Source organism: Salvelinus fontinalis, chromosome 3 (genome assembly GCF_029448725.1).
Source record: "Salvelinus fontinalis isolate EN_2023a chromosome 3, ASM2944872v1, whole genome shotgun sequence".
Taxonomy (NCBI): Eukaryota; Metazoa; Chordata; class Actinopteri; order Salmoniformes; family Salmonidae; genus Salvelinus; species Salvelinus fontinalis.
The window spans coordinates 25,466,882-25,487,470 of NC_074667.1; the positions used below are offsets into that span (position 1 = coordinate 25,466,882).

General features: G+C 41.5%; 1 protein-coding gene across 2 annotated transcripts in view; it reads right to left on the reverse strand.

Annotated features, from left to right (window-relative positions):
* The window catches only part of slc2a9l2 (solute carrier family 2 member 9, like 2), a 247,011-nt gene that overhangs the window by 134,761 nt on the left and 91,661 nt on the right, over positions 1-20,589 (reverse strand). For both annotated transcript variants that reach the window (XM_055910005.1, XM_055910007.1), the window contains 3 exons: positions 19,281-19,413; positions 5,810-5,997; positions 3,531-3,641 (listed from right to left, as the gene is read on the reverse strand). In XM_055910005.1, coding sequence (XP_055765980.1) covers positions 3,531-3,641; positions 5,810-5,997; positions 19,281-19,413 — 432 coding nt within the window. The remainder of the gene's footprint in view (positions 1-3,530; positions 3,642-5,809; positions 5,998-19,280; positions 19,414-20,589) is intronic.

A 20,589-nucleotide genomic window follows, 5' to 3' on the forward strand; every position in this document is an offset into this window, starting at 1 on the left:
TGGTCATTATGGCCAAACAGTTCTATTTTTGTTTCATAAAACCAGAGGACATTTCTCCAAAAAGTACGATCTTTGTCCCCATGTGCAGTTGCAAACCGTAGTCTGGCTTTTTTTAATGGCGGTTTTGGAGTAATGGCTTCTTCCTTGCAGAGCAGCCTTTCAGGTTATGTCAATATAGGACTTGTTTTACTGTGGATATAGATACTTTTGTACCTGTTTCCTCCAGCATCTTCACAAGGTCCTTTGCTGTTGTTCTGGGAGTGATTTGCACTTTTCACACCAAAGTACATTAATCTCTAAGAGACAGAACGCGTCTCCTTCCTGGGCGGTATGACGGCTGCGTGGTCCCATGGTGTTTGTACTTGTGTACTATTGTTTGTACAGATGAACGTGGTACCTTCAGGCATTTGGAAATTGCTCCCAGGGATGAACCAGACTTGTGGAGGTCTACAATTTTTTTTCTGAGGTCTTGGCTGATTTCTTTTGGTTTCCCATGATGTCAAGCAAAGAGGCACTGAGTTTGAAGGTAGGCCTTGAAATACATCCACAGGTACACCTCCAATTGACTCATATTATGTCAATTAGCCTACTAGAAGCTTCTAAAGCCATGACATAATTCTCTGTAATTTTCCAAGCTATATTTTCCTTTATTATTTCCTGCAAACCCTCCCCTAATTGTAGTAAACTAATAAACAACAACACTTAGGCTTCTACTTCCAGTTTATACATACTATATACATTTTACGCCTACAATCTATTTTACAATTCCATTCAACCCCTCCCATCTATCTCTTAACACCATCCATACTGGATTTCTATTTGCCATATATTTTTCAACTGTGCTGTGATGCTTCACAAACGTTCTGAACCTTTCTATTCTCAGTTTCTACAGATTCTAATTAAAGATTTAAAAAAATTGCTAAAAGTATTATTATATTATTGATCGATTGACTATGACTCTTCAAGTCACCCAGTATTGCTATCTGCAGCATTAGCTCCAGGTAAATGTTGCAATTCTTCAGGCATTTCTTTAACGGAAGCAAATGGAACGAAACGAGGTGTCTGCTAAAGCACAGGATCATAGCCACACTCGTCTCTGATTGATTAGTATAAACATACCTGAATTTGTCCAAAATAAATTCTCCAACTGTTGGACTAATGATTACATCTTAGATCAGCTAAAGATCAGCTCTTAGATCAGCTAAATGCAGGAAAGAGTGTGCAAGGCGGTATTGAATGTATCATGAGTATCATGTAGTAGCCTAAACTTATCAATGTTACATTGAGCTGGGTGAATAGAATATGAATAGAATATATGAATAGAATATGAATGGCAATAAGCAGTAATAGAAATAAGGCCATGCTCATTTAAAAAAAAAAAGTCCTCCCTTATCTTAAACATCACCTGCCTAAAATATAGCCTACTGTAGCCTACTAGTAGCCTATCAAAACGAATTGCCGACATAGGCCATTAATATAAGATATAAAGACTAGATGAAATTGAGAATAGTGAGGTAACATAGGGAATGGAGCGCAATGGAGCATGAACTAGAGCAACTGATTTAAAAAATAAAAACACGCAAAAAACGCAGCCCATGTGAAACAAGTGAAGGCTTAACTGAATGAACAACAGAGACAAAATACAATATCAAAGTTTGTTCAAATAGTTTGGGGAATGGCCTATTTGATGGCATATTTAAGGGACGGTGTCAAAACCGATAAGGTTTGTGTTTCCCTGTCTGAGTTGATATGCTGATTTGAGCTGATGGCCCATCAGTTGATTGACAGCTGATTGAACAGCTTGTTGACCAGTTGATTTCACCATCCCCACTCCTGCAATTCCCTCCAACTCCCTGTCTCTTTAATCATGCGACAATCATTATCATTCAATATTGTGATCACATTGATTGGATGAATATAAATTGATACAATAATCAAATCTAAACTAATTCACAACAATTGTAAAAATGAAAATCATTTAATTGCATGTACAGTTTAGTATTATTCTCAGTTGTATTTGCAATTTTGTTGAGCTGAGACATTTTGACGTGTAAATTATCAGACTATTTGTTTTACTTCTTGAAAACATTTAAATAAATGCAATTAACTTGTAGGGCTAAGCAACCTTCCTAATGTGGAGGTCGTTGTCCAAAGATTTATTCTGCCTATTGCTTGCCTTGAACAATAATAAAACAATTTTATTTTAAAATACCAGTTTTGCCTAATTTCCCCCCCTTACAAGTATGTCAATTTATTACAATCTAGTACCACAGAAGACTTCACAAGATATATTCGGTAGCTGCATGTAGGCTACAGTAGGCTTCTTGAAATGTCACCCAGTGGACCTGCAGTCTAAGGTACAATGTAGGTAGTAGGTAGGCTACGGTACTGTATTGTACAGAAAAACACCTATTCTAGCTGCCCCCTGGCGGCAATTCTAAATATTTCTTTAGACATTCAAATCCTCCTGCTTCAGGATTATTTTACTCCTCTGACGATACGGGTCAAATTAAGATCCAACATCTGTATAGGGCTAGGATTAGATTTAGGGTAAGGGATAGGGTTGGTGGAAAACTGGTTGAACAACTATAAACCGTCTGTAAGAATTGGTAAACAAAAGTATAACAAATTAACCCCAGATAGGAGAGAAAGGGAAGTATTTAATGGTCTGCTTATCTGTTCAGATTGGGAACACAAACAGAGGAAATATAATTGAAAAAGCCCTGGGAAATGAATTCCTATCACTGGCTATGTGGTTCATGCAGGGAAGAGGTCAAATTGGGCAAGGATAAAATTTGCGAAAATCCCATCTGCTAAATGACAAATGGAATAAAATAAACTATGGTTCAATGATCACAAATACTGTGGAATTGTAGTCAGTTATCTTAATCTATGAAGTATGATCTGTGAATCATTCAAAGCTGTTTAAAGTTGTCTGAAAATGAGGAAAGACCGCATTAATGTTTTTTTATATGATAATACAGTATGACACGACTGCTCTTTCACACCTAATTTTTAGTTTCTAGGCAATATCTTTGCATGGATAGTTCACCAGGAAAATGCATGATTTTAGATGAGATTAATAATCTATTTTCACAAGTGTGGCATTCACAAATCTAAATTGTCTTCACCAGGCTTCCCTAAACTGAGAACATTTGGTTGAGATGGTTTTGAAGTCTGCGAAAGCTTGTATGGTATATCTACAGCCTAGTTCCCAGAAAGAGGAAAAAGCATTTTTTTAGACAAAATTAATCCGGTTTCACACAAAATGTTGTGAAGTGAACAAGTAACTCAGAAATTATGGGTTGCTGTCCTGTGACTACAGAGAGTTGCACAATATGACTCTGAGGTCAATGCCTGGACACTGAAAGGACTGGTTATTCACAGGTTCCTGTGTAGCCTATTTACTCACCTGCAGTGAAGCTGACTAATGTCAAGACAACTTGGAGCATTTTGCTGAACATGGTGGTGTGTGTGTTTAAAAGTTAGCTTTTAGTTGTTTTTAAGATAGCCTGAGAGGTTTTACTCACTGAGACAATGGCAGCCAGTGTTTCTATACCGCCTGTGCTGAGGACGATGTATGGGATCACATTCTCTGCAAAGCCCGAGTCCCTCAAGATCCCATTGGTGTAGTACCAGATCTGTCAAGAGATAACAATGATCAACCAATACCACCGCATCAAAAGTGTGGACATTTTAGGCCACATCAAAGCTTTGGCCTGCATGTGCTCATATCATTTGTACACCACCCATATCAATAAATACATGTGAATAAGTGATACTCCACACCAACTGAACCCATTGAAAATGACCCTGATTTCAAATAGCATTTAACCATTGAAATGGATGTATACTGTATAGAGATGAATGCCTTTTTTATCAGTTTCAGAATTAAAGCAGTCCAGTGCCAAGTAGTTGGAATAGGCAGAGAATATAGAAAAGACTGCATAAATATCAATTCACCCACCAAGGTCAGGAGCAGGGGAATTCAACTGTAATGGGTGCGTGCTGGTGGCGGAGAAGTCAGGCGCAGGAGAACGAACTTGGTATAAACGGAGTCGTTTAATAAGTGCTCACAAAACTCAGAAAACCAAAATATACAAAAAAATTAAAGTGGGTACAAAACCCGTCGCACACCGGAACATAACTTGCACATAACATACAATCACCGACAAGGACATGAGGGGAAACAGAGTGTTAAATACACAATATGTAGTTGATGGGATTGGAACAAGGTGTGAAGGAAAACAAGACAAAACCAATGGAAAATGAAAAATGGATCAGCGATGGCTAGAAGGTCGGTGACGTCGACCGCCGAACACCGCCCGAACAAGGAGAGGGACCGACTTTGCGTTTAAAATCTGCATAATTTATTGAGACTTTCACATGGACCTTGCCCAATTGCAGGTTAGAAATAAATGCCTTTATAATATTGAGTTATTTGTCCTACAAAATTGAAAGGGATAGCAACACCCCCAAGAATGTAAACCCAAATCCCTTTTTTGGAAGTGTCGCTATGCCGGTTTATTTTTGGAAGTCAAAGAACATTACTACCGGCTCATTTTGAAGATAAACACATTACTACAAAAGTGATTGGTGGCACTGGCATATTTTAAAGGTCCAGTGAATGAGGAGCTAGTAAGAGCCTTGTACAGTAACTACGCCAGTGAGGATACAGCTACTGAATTAAATAGAACACTTAAAAATGTTCTCTATGGATACATCCCTGTCCTTTAAATTGCAAGCCCAATCTCCTGTCTGTCTTACGGGCCGGAAAGAAATGCCAATTTAATGGCAATTACGGTGCAAAGGTTGATTAGTGATTTAATTAAGCCATATGTTCCATTTGCTCTTGTTCAACTGTGTCCTTGGATTGATACTAATCGAGCCCTCATGCTCATACACTGTCATCAGCATCTCATTCCTTGTATCTTGTTCCTATCACACAGCAAAGGCACCAGTAATGCATTCGTAATGAAGTTTCTTGGGAAAAATTGCTTGTGAAGTTCTGTGACTATATGGCAATATATCTAAAAAGAAAATGTTAATTTAAATTCCTGAAAACAGTTTTTTTTTTTGGTGGGGGGGAGATAAGTTTTTCGAGGACTGGAAAATGAATAAGCACATCGAGCATTGATGCAATAGATTGCATACTCCCATAAATCCCAGGAAGCGTCTTGTATAAACTTTTCATGAATAATTCAGCAAGTTCAAATAACATCTAGACGTTTGTCTGTGAAAGGGGATTATTATCTATCAGTAGGAGTTTTTCTTCCCCCCGACTGTCACCAACTTAATAACACTTCCATCTCAACTACTGCTGCTGGAGAGCCAAGCCACGTATTAGTAATTCCATTGTTAGATTAAAATGTAAATATATATATATAAAAAATGTTTACCCCCTTTTTCTCCCCAATTTCGATCTTGTCTCATCGCTGCAACTCCCCAATGGGCTCGGGAAGCAAAGGTTGAGTCATGCGTCCTCCGAAACATGACCCGCCAAACCGCGCTTCTTAACACCCGCCCGCTTAACCCGGAAGCCAGCCGCACCAATGTGTCGGAGGAAACACTGTTCAACTGACGACCGAGGTCAGCCTGCAGGTGCCCAACCCGCCACTAGGAGTCACAAAAGCGCGAGGAGCCAAATAAAGCCCCCCCCGGTCAAACCCACGCTAAATGGAAGTTGGATGAAGTGCATTTCTGATGACACAAATAATCCCCAATAATAATACCTTCAAATGCACTGGAAAAAAAAATCTCAGAGAACAGTACACTCAATTGTCAGAGATGAGAGAAAGCTGCCACTTACGGCATTCAGGCCACACAGCTGGTAGCAGGCCATGGTGACTATGACGGTGATGACCTGCCAGCGCAAGGCGGGGTTAAGCAGAAGCTCGGTGACGGACGCCATGTGCAGGGTGTTCTGGGCCCGACTCTCAGCGTGCACCTCCTCCAACTCCTTGGACACGTCCTTCTTGCCTAGGAAGGCTCTGAAGGCTGAGACACACACACACACAATGACTCCCAAAGTGCTTATTATATTGAACCAAGACCAAGTTGTGGTTTGAGTTGTTTGTTAAGTTGAACAGGAAATAATTGGTAAATTCTGTACGTGGTACATACTTTTTTACACGTGTTTTCTTTTACCTTTTTGTTCAACCCATCATCACCTTGACATAACCAACTTTGTAAACAAATATTTACTGGTAAAAGCAAAAGCCTGGTGTTGAAAAACACTGCAGTCAGCGCTAGCTGTGCCACCAGAGTCTCTGGGTTCGCGCCCAGGCTGTGTCGCAGCCGGTCGCGGGTTAGGGAGGGTTTGACCGGTAGGGATATCCTTGTGTCATCGCGCTCCAGCGACTCCTGTGGCAGGCCGGGCGCAGTACGTGCTAACCAAGGGGGCCGGGTGCACGGTTATTCCTCCGACACATTGGTGCGGCTGGCTTCCGGGTTGGAGGCGCGCTGTGTTAAGAAGCAGTGCGGCTTGGTTGGGTTGTGCTTCGGAGGACGCATGGCTTTCGACCTTCGTCTCTCCCGAGCCCGTACGGGAGTTGTAGCGATGAGACAAGATAGTAATTACTAGCGATTGGATACCACGAAAATTGGGGAGAAAAGGGGGTAAAATTTCAAATAAAATAAAATGAAAAACACTGCAGTGACTGGAAACAGATTAAACTGTAAAGCTTTGTATAACTGAACATGTTCCCAGCATCACATGCTTTAATTTTATGCCAAATTTGCAATAACCCTACTGTATAGTCTTGCATAAACTATGTAGGTGACAGCAAACAAGTTCGGAAAACACTGACTGTTTAAATTTGTTTAACTGAACAGGCCTACCTGTGATTTAATTACATGCCAAATTTGCATTTGTGTACCGGATTACGCGGCTTTATTTTTCTGTAGGGAGATTATAAACAGTGACATTGTTCCCGTGGAGGGACTATTTTGTGTTCAATAGGATAAGTGTGTTGCTATGTAAGACAGTACTGGAACCTGAGTCCTCTCACAGCACGCAGAGTGATACACACAACAAAGGGGCCTTATCGAGACCAGACAGACTCTGTGAAACAACATTAGGCTGTTAGTGGAGAGATCTCACCAGGGTATTATCAGTACAGAACCCCATGCCGTGATCTCAGAAAGATCTATTCAAATGTGTAAATGTTTAGAAGCTGACAAAGAGGGACCAAGAGAAGGGGCGGTAGAGAGGAGATGGAGATGAAATACAATTCAATGCAGCTTTATTTTGTGCAAATGCTTCTCACATTTCCATTGTCACAGAGCACTTGACAAAAGGAAAGAAAAATTTGAGCGCAACAACTTGAGGGCAAAAAATATAACGCTTTCATAATAAGTTCATTATAACAATGGCATAGCTCCAATCCTAATGCCTTAGGACAATTTATGGCGAAGCCATTTATGGCGATGACAACCTATCACAATGTACAGACAGGTGTTGCATTCTCATTGCAGCATGATGTCAGCCTTAGGCCAGGCAGCTTCATGCTGATAGTTTTCAAACTCCAGTAAATCTCTACACAGAAAGTATATAGTAAAGAGGCTACATTGAAGACTATAAATATGGCGAGGAGATATGAAAACAAAAGGGAATGAGGGAACAGAACACCCTGTGTCTGACTAGCATCACGCTGGGCTAGGGATTGTGATAGTATAAATCTACAGGCAGGATTTAGTGACGGCCGTGGTCTGTACCTGCCAACCTACAGTGGTTCCTCCTTTAAAAGTTGCGTCATACTTTGCGTGCTGCCGCAGCATTCTGTGGCACATAATTTGATTGTCAGACATTTTTCCTGTTACTGCAAGCTACTGCTAGTTTGACACCAGAGGGTGTCTGTGACAAGCATTTGATAGCATTCCGTATTGGCATTACCAGAGAATTTAAAACCTTTTGTAAAACATAGTATATGTGATTGTTTTTAAGAAATTTTATTAATATTATGGTGTTTCTATTCAGAGAAAAACGAAACCCTCAGGGTTTCCGTTAGTATGGAATGGAAAATATGGCGCTGTACAACGTGACGGTCAGGAGTAGGCTACAGGATTGGAGGATTCTAAATTGTTTGCCTTCATTAGACAACTTTGTTCCAATATTTCTGTAAAATCAGTGATATTTATTCCCATAGTAATTCGTTATAGATCCATAACTAAATCAACATCTACATTTTGAAAGAGTATTTTTTATCAATATTTTATTAACAAAATGTTTACTTGTGTATTAGGCTACTGTGCAGGCTACAATACATACTGTAGTAAACATGGGAAAGTGCCTAATTCCTTACATAAGGGAGAGCGGTCCATGTCTGTACTACAAAATGTGTGGCACGTGGGAGACCGGTGTTATTTCATAGTTGTGATGTCTTCACTATTATTCTACAATGTAGAAAATAGTAAAAATAAAAGACATATCCTGGAATGAGTAGGTGTGTCCAAACATTTGACCAATACTTGCTTAATCAATTTGATTCAAATTATGTTTTTTCTATTCCAATAAAAACAAAAAACCCTCTGGGTTTCCATTAGGATGGAAATAAAAAAATATGGCGCTGTACAACGTGCAGTACAGTACTGGGCTATTTAGCTAAAGAATCCCCGCAGGGCACGAGGAAGGAGTAGGCTGTCCTTGTAAATAAGAATTTGTTCTTAACGGACTTGCCTAGTTAAATAAAGTTTACACTAAGGGCATAACATTTCTGCACCCTAATTTTTGAATTATTGTCTAACCAATACCCAAACGGAGATTAAGTGAAAGTAAAAATCTCATTGATTTATCAAGACCAGTCCCCATGCTTGCCTCAGAGCAGCCGAAACGGTGCTAAAATAATTGTAGGCTTTTGCTTCTAACTTTTATATGCTCTTTAAATAAATAAGACCTACACCATTTTTAACAGCATATTACTCAACACTAGTGAGACTCATTTCGCCTATGGTAGGCCTACAGTATATCGGGGGGGGGGGGATGTAATGACGTGACTCTCCGTCAATAATTACATTTAGAGGATTGGAGGACTCTAAATGAATATCTATGGGGCATTTTCCATTAGGATCATTAGTATTATCATGTTGCATAAATTTAAAACCTTTTCTCCATTCACAATGTCCTCTTCTGAACAGCTACACAAACACAGAGCTTAAGGGCACAGTAAATGGTATTTTATTAGCTCCCGACTAAATGGCATTTGACAAGTTTAAGAGAGTCCCCCAAAAAATCTACAGGAAGTTTGTTCTACAGTGCCTGTCCTATATTGGAGAGATAGAAGTAAGATCAGGAAAAAAACATTGATACGGAGGCCACTGTGTTCTTGGGGACCTTCGATGCTGCAGAAATGTTTTGGTACCCTTCCCCAGATCAGTGCCTCGAACACAATCCTGTCTCAGAGCTCTACGGACAATTAATTCGACTTCATAGCTTGGTTTTTGCTGTGACATGCACTGTCAACTGTGAAACCTTATGTAGACAGGTGTGTGACTTTCTAAATCATTTCATATCAATTGAATTTACCACAGGTGGACTCGAATCAAGTTGCAGAAACATCTTAAAGGATGATCAATGGAAACAGGATGCACCTGAGCTCAATTTCGAGTCACGCAAATTGTCTGAAATACATCATTTACATTTACAAGTTCTTTTTTATTTTTAATACATGTGCAAACATTGCTCAGGAAACAGTTTGCCTTTTCATTACGAGGTATTGTGTGTAGATTGATGACGGGAAAAAAATATTTGATCCATTTAAGAATAAGCTTGTAACGTAACAAAATGTGGAAAAAGTCAAGGGGTCTTTCAACTGGTAGCCAGGGACCTTCAGATGAGTCTTATGTGGCCTGTGGGCATCCTAGAATAAAACTGACACTGTACATGTTTTTGAGAGTCTTACCTTTCCACAGAGGGGTATTATTAGTGCGTAGCCCAAACTGTTCGACCCTACAGACAGAAGTTGGCAGATTGTCTGTACCGACTTCAGACGACTCCCAAGACGCTTGTGGGGGTCATAGAGCAAAACGGAGAACACCATCACGTTCGTATTAACCCTCTATGGAACGATAACTCTTACGAACATGATGGTGTTCTCCGTTTGTAGGCCAAACCGTTCGGATGCTACAGACGATTTAGTGAGAAAATCCATTTTTCGGGATTGCCTCATGGTCTGATGCGTCTCACCGCTGTAGCTCTGTCACCTTTCTCTGCAGAAGTGCAACATCGACTAATGCAATCTCTAGCTTAAACTCACCGATTTTTTGAATGGGGATTTTTGTATTATGCTAATTTGATTTCTGCGTGGGCACGGACATCGACTCCAAGGGGTTTTAAAGACTCTTTTCAGAGGAAAGGATTATGTAGCATCAATGACTGCCACTATACAAAGAGGGTTGCACGCTGCGTTAAGGCTTACTCCTAAATCAGTGAAGAATAACAATATGGACACAAACGATTACAGTAGCCAGGGATGTAAAATGAGATGGCTGGCCACTAGGGGTACTAATCAATAAATATTTTTTTGTCTTTTGGCAGAAACCTGGACTATGTCCAGGACACGACTGAACTTGGTACATTTGAGGCATGAAAAATGAATGGATGGAGCGCAAATGCTACAGTATTTGATGATCTGAAAAAAATAGATATTCCTTTAGACTTCAAGTTAACATAAGGTTCTTAGCCCCATTCTGTCAAGAGTAGAACTTCCTCAAAAAGCACATCCTTCCAAGTTTTAACTCTCAACCATCCTAACCTTTCCCAGGAAACATGACTGTGGGATATTCCTGTGTACAAAGGCAGCAGGCAGTCTATTCAAAGGTCTCCATGGGTAATGTATAACATGACTTCAAAGACCAGGGAGAATCATGTCTCCATAGACTTCACTGATCACACAATCCTTTAGGGATATCAGACATTAGGCTATACAGTATGAAAGTGAACTTTCAAAATGTAGCATGTTGTTTGTCCTGTGCCTTGCTACCCCATGCCGTTCGTTTGCCAAAAGGTTTAAGGGAAAGTCAGAAATATGACTGATTTTGTAAAGTATGTGGACAGTTCGGCCAAAGCGGTTGCGTCACCACTAGAAGCGTCAACATACTCTTTCATGCAGGTGTGACCAGTGAACACTAAGAGTAGCTTTCTTCTGTCTCGCCAGTCAGGTGCAGCTCGTTGGCAATCAAGAAAGAGGCTTTGCCTTTATAAACTGCGTTTGCATTCATTCACAGATCCTCTTGCTTTGTTGGCTGGCATGGTGATTTTTTATTAAAGTATAATCAAATCGTGAAAGTAGTTTTATGGCAATGCTCTTAGTCCATCTAGAACCATTGTCCTCCCTGAGCACACCTTCCAGTAAGTGTTGCAACAGTCTTGATTGAAATAAATGTATATTGTATAACTCTGAATGTGTCTGTAGCACAACATTTGAGCTCTTGAAACCCCGATTGTGCATTTGAACAACGAGAAGCAGAAAATAAATTGTTGCATCTTATCTTTGTTTTTAATTCCCATGCCCCACGCTGTATGTACAAGAACCTGTTTTATCTTAGTATTGTTAAGTTGTATTTGGTTATAGGGCTGCGTGCGTCTCACCCACGGATAGGACAGGGATACCTGAAACATGCACTAGACACACAGCTCCACAAACATACAACCAAAACAAGGCAGTACAATATTGATTAAAAGCACCAATCACAATTATACATAAGGATTCCATAATATAATCACTTTCCGTGCTCCAGCCCAGAGTCTGCCGACTTTTGTCAAAATATGATCGGTTTAAGTTCGTAGCTGCTACACAAACATTTTAGAGGTGAGGTCTTCTGATAATTACCAACATTACCAACAATATAAAAAGGGCAGGGCACGGGCACAGAGGTAACCGATTCAAAGAGAAATGCACTTCATTTACATTCAATAACAGTATGAACATAACCTTACCTTTCCTTCACAAAATGCACAATACTAATATATTCAGTTAGGTTTGTTCAATGTCAGAGATAAGTAGGCCTACTGGAACCCCTAGGAATGCGTGCCAAGTAAGAAGAATGGATCTTCAATGTACTACAATGCAACGCATATACTTAAAATTACAGAGACCATTAATAAGGACTAACATTGTATCCTCTCCCAGAGCACACCAAATGTCACAGCAACATTTGTGAATGACTGCAAACACTGTTTGTTATGAACCCACATTCAAAGATAAATGTACCAGTCCATTCCGTTTACCTTTCTTTCCTCTGTCACATTTGGGTTCCCGAGTGGCGCAGCGGTCTAAGGCACTGCATCTCAGTGCAAGAAGCGTCACTACAGTCCCTGGTTCGAATCCAGGCTCTATCACAGCTGGCAGTGATTGGGAGTCCCATAATTGGGAGTCCCATAGTGTCAATTGCACGCCGTAAATAAGAACTTGTTCATAACTGGCTTGTTCATAATTGCCTAGTTAAATAAAGGTGCAATTAAAAAAATAGAAACATTTAAAATCCTTAAATTGTTTCTGAGGATCACTAGCATTAGTGGATCATACTAGGCTAACGTTGTGCAATGCCTTAGGAAATGTAGCCTATTTGAATCATTATGGAACTCAGACAACACAAAGCAGGATAAGCCTGGCTCACGGTTCACAACGACTGGATAGTTGTCATACATGATTAGTGAGATTTAGGGTAGATTTAGAGGATTATTTTTCAACTCCTATTGTACACTTCCCTTCCACCTTCCAATATTTAATGGACGGAACGTCAATATGACGACTTTCAGGATTAATCAAACCACTATAATTTTGAATTCATCAATATACAGTACTTTGTGCATAAAGGCTCTCCAAACTGTTTTTATTGTAATGATTCATACTTTCCTAACCCTAAAATTGCCACTACAAGATTAGTGTTTTTAAATCTACCAGTTGGTGCTGAAACAGACGAAAAAATACAGTTGAAATCGCAAGTTTACATACACCTTAGCCAAAAACATTTCAACTCAGTTTTTCACAATTCCTGACATTTAATCCGAGTAAAAATTCCCTGTTTTAGGTCAGTTAGGATCACCACTTTATTTTAAGAATGTGAAAAAGAATAGTAGAGTCATTTATTTCAGCTTTAATTTCTTTCATCACATTCCCTGTGGGTCAGAAGTTTACACACACTCAATTAGTAATTGGTCGCATTGCCTTGAAATTGTTTAACTTGGGTCAAACGTTTTGGGTAGCCTTCCACAAGCTTCCCACAATAAGTTGGGTGAATTTTGGCCCATTCCTTCTGACAGAGCTGGTGTAACTGAGTCAGGTTTGAGGGCCTCCTTGCAGGCACACGCTTTTTCAGTTCTGTGCACAATTTTTCTATAGGATTGAGGTCAGGGATTTGTGATGGCCACTCCAATACCTTGAATTTGTTGTCCTTAAGCCCTTTTGCCACAACTTTGGAAATGTGCTTGGGGTCATTGTCCATTTGGAAGACCCATTTGCGACCAAGCTTTAACTTCCGGACTGATGTCTTGAGATGTTGCGTCAATATACCCACATCTTTTTCCTTGCCTCATGTGCACTTTACAAAATAGATGGCATCCAGTCCCTCCTGCAGCCAAGCACCCCACAAAATGATGCTGCCAACGGGGGTGGCTTCACGGTTTTGATGGTGTTCTTCGGCTTGCAAGCCTTCCCTTTTTCCTCCAAACATAACGATGGTCATTATGGCCAAACAGTTCTATTTTTGTTTCATCAGACCAGAGGACATTTGTCCCCATGTACAGTTGCAAACCATAGTCTGACTTTATTATGGCGGTTTTGGAGCAGTGTCTTCTTCCTTGCTGAGCGGCCTTTCAGGTTATGTTGATATAGGACTCGTTTTACTGTGGATAAAGATACTTTTGTACCAGTTTCCTCCAGCATCTTCACGAGGTCCTTTGCTGTTGTTCTGGGATTGATTTGCACTTTTCGCACCAAAGTACGTTCATCTCTAGGAGACAGAACGCGTCTCCTTCCTGAGCAGTATGACGGCTGCGCGGTCCCATGGTGTTTATACTTACTATTGTTTGTACAGATTAATGTGGTACATTCAGGCATTTGGAAATTGCTTCCAAGGATGAACCAGACGTGTGGAGGTCTACAATTTATTTTCTGAGGTCTTGGCTAATTTCTTTTGATTTTCCCATGACGACAAGCAAGTTTGAAAGTAGGCCTTGAAATACATCCACATGTACACCTCCAATTGACTCAAATTATTATCCATCATTTTCTGGAATTCTCCAAGCTGTGTAAAGGCACAGTCAACTTAGTGTATGTACACTTCTGACCCACTGGAATTGTGATACAGTGAATTATAAGTGAAATAATCTGTCTGTAAATAATTGTTGGAAAATTTACTTCTGTCATTTGTGGAGTGGTTTAAAAACAAATCTTAATGACTCCAACCTAAGTGTATGTAAACTTCCGACTTCAACTGTAAATGGCTTTCTTTAATTGATCCCCATATCCTGAACCTGTTCTCTCAATGTATTCTATTGAGTCTGTCAACAAAATTTGAATAAAAAGGTGTAATGTATTTAAAGGGATGGCTTAAGATAATTGTACTGAAAACCCCATTGAATGAAATTTTCACAAAAACATAAATGTATTGAGAGTGCGCAAGGTAGGCACACCTGTAGAGCGTGTTACACGACTGAATAAGGCAAGTCTGAATACCAAACTCTGCAAAGTGAGTAGGAAATGTAAAAATTCCTAAATCGGGATCGGCCTTTAAGCGAATTGGGAGTGGATCTAGGATGATGGAATGATGGTGTTGATGTGGTATTTTGGTATTCAGACCAGCCTTTCAAAGCACTTCGTAATTACAGATGTGAGTGCTACATGGCGATGGTCATTTAGGCAGGTTACCTTGGAGCTCTTGGGAACAGGGATAATGGTGGTCAGCTTGAAACATGTTGGGATTACAGACTGGGGCAAGAATAGATTAAAAATGTCTGTGAAGACACTTGCCAGCTGGTCTGCCCATGCTTTGAGAATGCGCCCTGGTATTCAGTCTGATTGTTGACCTGTTTAAACGTTTTGCTCACATTGGCCACAGAGAGCGAGATCACACAGTAATCCAGAAAAACATGGGCTTTCATGCAAGGCACAGTGTTATATTCCTCGGCACAAGCATAATGGCGTTTAGCTCATTTGGGAGTTATCCATTGCGAGGCAACTCATGGCTGTGTTTCCCTTTGTAATCCATTATTGTTTGCCAGCCCTGACACGTACGACAAGCGGTGTAATAAGACTAAAGATTGTTTTGATCACACGGACTGGGACATGTTCCGGGTAGCCTCAGAGAATAATATATAGATTTACACACCGATTCGTAATCACAGTGAGTTTATAAGGAAGTGCATATGAGATGCTGTTCCCACTGTGTATTAATCCTACCCTAACCAGAAACCGTAGATAGATGGCGGCATTCGCGCAAAACTGAAAGCGCGAACCACCGCATTTAACCATAGAAAGACGACCGGAATATGACCGAATACAAGCAGTGTAGTTATTCCCTCCACAAGGCAATCAAAGAAGCGAAACGTCAATATAGGGACAAAGTGGAGTCGCAATTCAACGGCTTAGACACGAGACGTATGTGGCAGGGTCTACAGGCACAGACTGCAAAAAATTGAGCTTGAGGCCCTGTGTCTCAACCCCACCCTGTGCAATTGGGACTTTCTGACGGGCCACCCCAGGTGGTGAAGGTAGGAAACAATATCTCCACTTCGCTGATCCTCAACACTAGGGTCCCACAAGAGTGAGTGCTCAGCCCCCTTTTTGTACTCCCTGTTCAGCCATGACTGTGTGGCCATGCACACCTCCAACTCGATCATCAAGTTTGCATACGACACAACAGTGGTAGGCTTGATTACCAACAACGACTAGACGGCCTACAGGGAGGTGGTGAGGGCACTCGGAGTGTGGTGTCAGGAAAATAATCTCTCACTCAACAAAACAAAGGAGATGATCGTGGACTTCAGGAAACAGCAGAGGGAGCACCCCCCCCCCTATCCACATCAATGGGACAGCAGTGGAGGTGGAAAGTTTCAAGTTCCTTGGCGTACACATTACGGACAAACTGAAATGGTCCACCCACACAGACAGTGTGGTGAAGAAGGTGCAACAGCGCCTCTTCAACCTCAGGAGGCTGAAGAAATGTGGCTTGTCACCTAAAACACTCACAAACTTCTACAGATGCACAATTGAGAACATCCTGTCGGGCTGTATCACCACCTGGTACGGCAACAACACCGCCCACAACCGCAGGGCTCTCCAAAGAGTGGTACGGTCTGCACAAAGCATCATCGGGGCAAACTACCTGCCTCCAGGACACCTACAGCACCCGATGTCACAGGAAGGCCAAAAAGATCATGAAGGACAACAACCACTCGAGCCAATGCCTATTCACCCCACTACCATCCAGAAGGTCAGTTCAGGTGCATCAAAGCTGGGACCGAGACTGAAAAATAGCTTCCATCTCAAGGCCATCAGACTGTTAAACAGCCATCACTAACACAGAGAGGCTGTTGCCTACATACATACTTGAAATCACTGGCCACTAACAAAGTCACTTTATTACTGCCACTTTCATAATGATATTTACATATCTATGCATCTTGTCTATGCTGGTCGGCCTTGGCCCATCCATATATTTATATGTACATATTCTTATTCCATCCCTTAGATTTATGTGTATTAGGTAGTTGTTGTGGAATTGTTAGATTACTTGTTAGATATGGCTACACTGTCGGAACTAGAAGCACAAGCATTTCACTACACTCGCAATAACATCTGCATGTGACCAATAAATTTGATTTGATTTGAATATTCCTCCAACTTCCTATATTGTCCTTTTGCATGTTTAATGTCTCGTCTGAGGTCGTAGCGGGCTTTCTTGTATGTGTCCATGTCCGTGTTCCATTTCTTGTAAGCAGTAGCTCTAGCCTTTTGCCCAGCGTGGATATTGCCTGTAATCCATGGTTGTTGATTTGGATACGTTCTTATAGTCACTGTGGGGATGACATCGTCTATGCACTTTTTGATGAAGCTTGTGACTGTTGTGGTAAACTCCTCAATGCTTCGGATGAATCTCGGAATTTATCCCAGTCTGTACAAGATAAACAGTCTTGTAGCCTCGCTACAGCCGACCACTTCCGTATTGAGCGCATCACTGGTACTTCCTGTTTGAGCTTTTATTTGTAAACAGGAAGCAGGAAAATGGAGTCATTGTCAGATTTCCTGAAGGCAGAACGGGGGAGGGCCCTGTATGCATTTCTGTGGGTAGAATAGAGTTTTAGCTCCCCTAGTGGTGCAGGAGACATGTTGGTAGAAGTGAGGTAGGATGGTTTTAAGTATCCCCGTTTGTTTATGGCCCTATACAGTTCATTGACTGCCAGAGTGGTGTGGGCATGTGGAGGGATGTAGACAACTACGGATGAGAACTGTCTTGGTAGATAAAAGGATCTGCCACTAACCATGAGGTATTCTAAATCAGGTGAGCAAAAGCTCGATATGTCCTTCACACTGGAAGCAGCATACTAGTTGTTATTCATTTAAAAAACAGTCCTCCTCCTTTCAACTTCTCTGAAGCCGCTATACAATCCTGCCGCTGCATGGACAATCCATCGAGTACTACTACGTGCATAGTGGCATCATCCAGCAACGTTTCAGTAAGACATATAATTGTAGCTTTTCAAGTCTCGCTAATAGGAGATTCTTGAACGAAGGTCAACCGGCATCTTATTCTCGAGTGACTGGAGATTTAACAATAGAACAGAAGGGAGCGCCATTTGTTTATCTCTTTGTCGACAATTTTTTTTTTTTTACCATCCTTTTACTCCCCAATTTCGTGATTCTGATCTTGTCTCATCGCTGCAGTTCCCCAACAGGCTTGGGAGCGGCGAAGGATGACCTGCCAAGCCACACTTGTCAACTGACGACCAAAGTCAGCCTACAGGCACCCATCAGGAGTCGCTACAGCACAATGAGCCAAGTAAAGCCCCTCCGGCCAAACCCTCCCCTAACCCGGACAACACTGGGCCAATTCTGCACCACTCTATAGGACTCCCGGTCACAGGCAGTAATGACACAGCTTGGGATCGAACCCCAGGCTGTAGTGATGCCGCAACACTGAGACGCAGTGCGTTAAACCGCTGCGCCACCAGGACTACAGCTTTTTTCCCCACATCTATGCCTGCAGTGTTTTGGTAGCCCGTGGAACAAAGGAATAGGGTCTAGTACGAACAGTGGAACAGCTGAGTCGGATTTGAAGTCGTATTTGAAGTCGAAATCGAGGTTAGTAACTGTCAATCTGATGTCCAGAGATGCTTGGCGGTCATATGGGATAATAGAATTTCTGTACAAAAAAAAAGTAAAGATAAACACAATAAAAGTCTATACATCGCAAAGTTGGGTTGGAACTCGTAAGATGTCACCCTTCTCCATCAGCACCATCTTGTTGGTCACATGTGTATGAGCACCTCAGTAATTCAGCACTGTGCAGGAGTTTTTGGCATCATTTATGCAATTTGGCTAGCTCAAGAGCATGATACAGCATTGATTGAAGAGCTAAAATCAACATGTTCCCCTTACATGTGTAATGAACACGAGGGGAGACAGAGAGCTGGTTTCAAGCGCAGGGCGCAACAGGTGATTATTGAAAAGGACCATAGGAGGAGGCAGGTAGCTGGGTCCAGGGGCAGGCAGAAGGTCATACACACGGGGTCCAAAAGGGCAACAGTACAGGCAGGGAAAAGGCTAGTAACGTAGTCCGAGAGATCAGGCAATAGGTAGATAACAGGAAATCCGATACGCTAAAGTACAGGCAGTGAATAGGCAAAAGGCGTCGTGAGGCAGGCAAAAACTATCATACACAGGAGGAGTAAATCACGGGGAAAACAGACAATACCTCACAGAGATGGGGTGCAAAGAACTGAACTAAATGGTGTGTGATAATGACATACAGGTGTGTGAACAGGTGATTAGAATTCATTTGATTGGGATCTGGAGAGTGAGCTGCGTTCAGGGGATCTAGGTGTGAAAGTGTGGGCTGGAAAGTGAGCTGTGTTCAGGGGATTTACGTGTTTGAGGGTGTGAGTTGGAAGCAGACGTTACAACATGTAATCCATTCCAATGCAATGTGTGATGAATATATTCATAAGTAGACAGACAACACTGTATCTGCAGCATCTTTTTGATGAGTCCTCATCTCAGCAAGCCATATATGCAAAGGCAATGTAAACACGTGTGTGCGTGTGTTTATTTAAGAGGGTTTACCTTTCTCTGCTCCGGCCTCATCCCTCCTCTCCATCAGAAGGAAGCGTGGGCTTTCGGGTAGGAAGGGCAGCACACAGAGCTGCAGCAAGGCAGGCAAGGCCAAGAAGGCAAAGAGGAAGTTCCATCTGGACTCCTGCAGGAACCCCAAGAGATAATAACAGATGGAAAGAAGGATAACCAGAGAATTACAATGGATAACCACCATACACTGAACAAAAATATGTAAAGTATTGATCCCATGTTCATGAGCTGAAATAAAAGATCCCAGAAAGGTTTCATATGCACAAAAAGCTTATTTCGCTATAATGTTGTGCACAAATGTGTTTACATCCATGTCAGTGAGCATTTCTCCTTTGCCAAGATAATCCACCCACTTGACAGGTGTGACATATGAAGAAGTTGATTAAACAGCATGATCATTAAACAGGTGCACCTTGTTCTGGGGACAATAGAAGGCCACTCTAAAATGTGCAGTTTTTCCACACAACACAATGCCACAGCTGTCTCAAGCTTTGAGGGAGTGTGCAATGTGCATGCTAACTGCAGGAATGTCCACCAGAGCTGTTGCCAGATAATTTCATGTTAATTTCTCTACCATAAGCTTCCTCCAATGTCGTTTTACAGAATTTGGCAGTACGCCCAACTGGACTCACAACTGCAAACCACGTGTAACCACACCAGCCCAGGACCTCCACATCCAGCTTCTTCACCTGCGGGATCGTCTGAGACCAGCCACCCAGACAGATGATGAAACTGTGGAGTATTTCTGTCTGTAATAAAGCCCTTTTGTAGGGAGAAACTCATTCTTATTGGCTGGGCCTGGCTCCCCTGTGGGTGGGCCTATGCCCTCCCAGGCCCACCCATAGCTGCGCCCTGCCCAGTCATGTGAAATCCATAAATTAGGGCCTAATGAATGTATTTCAATTGACTGATTTCCTTATATGAACTGTAACTCAGTAAAATTGTTGCATGTTGCGTTTATATTTTTGTTCAGTATGAATACAATGGATAGAACAGACATTCAAATGAATTGCTATAGTATGTGGCCCTTCAGCTACATTGGTGGATTGGATGAATTTATGTTTACTGCACCACATGAATTTTCAGAATTTGGTACACTACCATCTTCTGTTGCACGTGCGCGTCAAACTCCTTTCTTAGTGGTTCCTATTATCTCTGCCTAGTGATGAAGGGAGTCCGGGTGAATAAACTGTTTCAAGTAAAGCCTAAATTAACACCTTGGAAGTAAAGCTGTGCAGTGACTACAATAACTAATGAAATTCCTCATGTGAAGTAGAATAATCACAGG